The sequence below is a fragment of the Sinocyclocheilus rhinocerous genome, unplaced genomic scaffold (assembly GCF_001515625.1).
Source record: "Sinocyclocheilus rhinocerous isolate Xijiao unplaced genomic scaffold, SAMN03320098_v1.1 scaffold277, whole genome shotgun sequence".
NCBI lineage: Eukaryota > Metazoa > Chordata > Actinopteri > Cypriniformes > Cyprinidae > Sinocyclocheilus > Sinocyclocheilus rhinocerous.
In genome coordinates this window covers 538239-541362 of record NW_015662923.1, presented here as the reverse complement: position 1 = coordinate 541362, position 3124 = coordinate 538239, and the positions used below count along the sequence as shown (strand labels likewise).

Below are 3124 nucleotides of genomic sequence, written 5' to 3'. Positions count from 1 at the left end.
AAAAAAAAAAAACACACACCCCACACACACTTGCCAATGAACACTTTTATTGGCACTTCGTCATTCACAATACATCAGTGAGTAATCACAATGGGGCCAATGGTTGCTTTCCCTTCCGATACCAGACCTGAAAACAAGTGACAAGGTGAGAAGTTAAAGTACACTTTTCAGGTTACCCAAGTTGTTCTTTGATTCAGGTTACCTGAATCAGACAGTGCTTGTCCCTTTCTGCCGAGACCACACGTGGTGTCACAGCACATGTACACCTGGTCATCGTCATCTATAGAAGGCAAACAAAACTGGTTACCCTTTTAACGCCTCATAATACTAGACAAATGAAAATAAACATACCCATTTATGAAGGAGCAAGCCTTGTTCTCTGGACATGTGGGGGTTGAGGCCATAACAGCCTTTAGAGCAGGGGCGATGTACACCTACAGAATGACACATGATCAGTAAAACAACTCACCCACAGAACTACAGCCCAAATTACAATACCAAGCCACTATCATCTTGCTGGAATCTGAAAGCCTCCAACTGAAACTGCAGCTTGTCACTCTGAATACGACGCATGAAACTGGAAGTGGAGCCTGTAAGCTTTGCGTCTACCAGGCACCTGAAGAGAAAGCGTGGAAATGCAAAAACATTTTAGGCTCCGTTTGCAACAGGGAAATGGAGCGGTTCTTTACTAACCCATGGTTCTCAATAAAGGAATATCTTGGAGAGGTGGTGTTCACATTAGGGGCTGCAGTAGCCACACAACCATCCACAAAGATGCGCAGAGGAACATGGTTGTACTGCTTCACAGAAGCTTCAAGCTTCAGGAATTGCCCTAGGAAGTACTGATTGGATGGCCTCTCAAACATCCAGTCATCTGAAATGAAAGTCAGATTGGCAACACTACCTAATCACTTATTGAAGTTATAACACTTAAATACATATTACCAGTCATGAGCCTCAAGGAGAACACCAGAACTTCCTCTGCAACTTTAGTTGCAGCAAAAGGAACCCAAGCGGGCAACAAGATATTGCTGCTTACATTATACAACCTATTGGGAGAAGTAAGAGGATTAGGTGTCAGTTTTGGTCAAATTCTTAGACAAAGTGGTTTACTACCTTGAATAGTGGCACTCAATTCCAACAGCTGCTACATCAGCCCTTACAATGGGAGTTCCTACTAAAGCCACAGAAGTATAGAGGAGGTTGAATGTATACACAAGCTCATTATCAGTCATCTGAAAGCAGTACAAGTGGTGAATTTTTGGACAGACCTAACTTTTACACAAATTCTACAGTAGACCTACATGCAGCCACTCACCATCAGAGAGCTGTCACATGTCTGGAGCTCATATTCAAATATAAGAACTTCAGCTTCTGGATCCTCCCCTACAGCTGCACAGCCTCCTAAAGTGAGAAATGAAGGATTCACCAGCTGACCAATACCAAAGAAGTCCTTCTTCACCTCCACATGCACGAAGTTCTCCCCACATTGTGCTGCAACACTCTGGGGAGCTATAGGTACACGCTGCTCAAAAGGCACATCTGGCTGTTGGGGTTCTTCTGGCATTACTGGAAAATGCCAGGTCAAAGGTGCCATAGGAGCCTGCATAAGCTGTTTGGACTGACTACTTCCAGGTTCTTGAAGCTTCCGTGCATCCACCCCAGCAGGCCTCATTGCAGGTCTTGGAGGCCGAAAAGTTGTTGATGCCTGTGGATCTTGAACAGATTGCTGAGGAGCTAAAACTGGCGACTGTTGCTGTTGGAATCTTAGTGGATCCTGGCCTTGTTGAAATCTTGACCACTGTGCCAAACTCAAGTCAACTGCAATAAGCAACAACAATCCAACACAACTAAAAACCACCAGCCTCATTGTTAAAAAACAAATCTGAAACCTTCAGGATAACTACTGGTCTTCTCTGATGCCTGTTTCAAGAGCAGGAAGTTAAAATAGCTCTGCCCCCTTTTGACAAGCTTAATGATTTTCCAGACCTGTTTCATTAAAGGTTTTGGATGGCCCAAACGAGTACAACCTAGATCCAGGTGGCTCACTTGTTTTTCTTCTGGATCAAACTGTCCATTGGACATCAAGCAGTGAAACAATAAAGCCCTTAAATAGTTTATTTTACAAAAGTAAACAAACATGTTCTTTAATTCAGACTTTGATAAATATAACCATAAAACCATAGTCCAGCAATATGCAAAATATGTTTTTGGTTTCTAAATGTTTCTTAAATAGTTAGTTTCATGCTCTTGGCAGCCAAGAGCTTGAAACAAGTACACTGGGATTGTAAGCTTCACTCTAAAAAGATTTGAAGTGCTGTATGTTGAAATGAGTATCCCATAGATACTAGGATGGCCTACTATTTCCAGGGAATAAAATAAAATAAAATAAAATGTAAGGTTGCAGCTTGAATGTTGAAAATCTACTTAATTCAGTTCATGTTATATGGTCAGACAAAACAATTCAAGTTGTGATGAAGTGGAAGTAGAGACAGGTCTTTTCTTCTGTATTGGGTATCTGAATTTAACTGATTATCATCAAAGAAATAACATTTAGAGTGGGGTCATTAGTTGTCAACTGGCAGAACCAAATGTGAGTTTGCAGGCAACTATAGAACAGAATAAGCCTGGCATAAGTCACCAGAGAGAACTGTCATCTCACTGGAAGATATATTTGAGTGGAAGTTATATTTGAATAAGTGCTGTTAAAATTAACGCTTTAACGCATGCGATTGTTTTTTTTTTTTTCAGTTTAACACGTTAAAAATATTTAAAGCAATTAACGCAGGGGCGGGGCTAGGGTTGGCCACCCCACTCACTGCTACTTCTGTCTCTTTTTCTAGACAAGAATTTTGTTTATTTAGACGCAGAACGTCTTTACGGCTACATCAAATGGGAGATTTTACGCGCACTCCAACTTCGCCTCAGCGCCAGTCAAACGAGCGTGGAAAAGGTACAGTTGATGAGGAGCTTCAGTAGAACAACAGTGAACAGATGAGATGTTGTCGGGCCATGTCAGTAAAAACAAATGTTTTCCTGTTCTGTCAGCCGTTATACTGTACAGGAAATTTTTTCGTAGCACATGCTCTTCAATTTCACACACAAATGTGGCGGCACATGCTGT

At 41.6% G+C, this 3124-nt stretch overlaps 1 protein-coding gene across 3 annotated transcripts in view; it reads right to left on the bottom strand.

Annotated features, from left to right (window-relative positions):
* The window catches only part of LOC107728352 (zona pellucida sperm-binding protein 3-like), a 48492-nt gene extending 46565 nt beyond the window's left edge, over positions 1 to 1927 (bottom strand). Inside the window, exons 1-8 of one of the 3 annotated variants that reach the window (XR_001638459.1) lie at positions 1319 to 1927; positions 1117 to 1235; positions 946 to 1049; positions 694 to 874; positions 539 to 616; positions 352 to 434; positions 203 to 280; positions 31 to 127 (exon numbers count right to left, since the gene is read on the bottom strand). Coding sequence is in view for 1 of the 3 variants with exons in the window: in XM_016538491.1 (XP_016393977.1) it covers positions 499 to 616; positions 694 to 874; positions 946 to 1049; positions 1117 to 1235; positions 1319 to 1870 (1074 nt within the window). In the remaining 2 variants the exon portion in view is untranslated. Of the gene's footprint in view, positions 1 to 30; positions 128 to 202; positions 281 to 351; positions 435 to 498; positions 617 to 693; positions 875 to 945; positions 1050 to 1116; positions 1236 to 1318 lie in introns of those variants that run through there. The other 2 variants (XR_001638460.1, XM_016538491.1) reach the window with 2 other exon arrangements.
* Positions 1928 to 3124: the final 1197 nt, after the last annotated feature.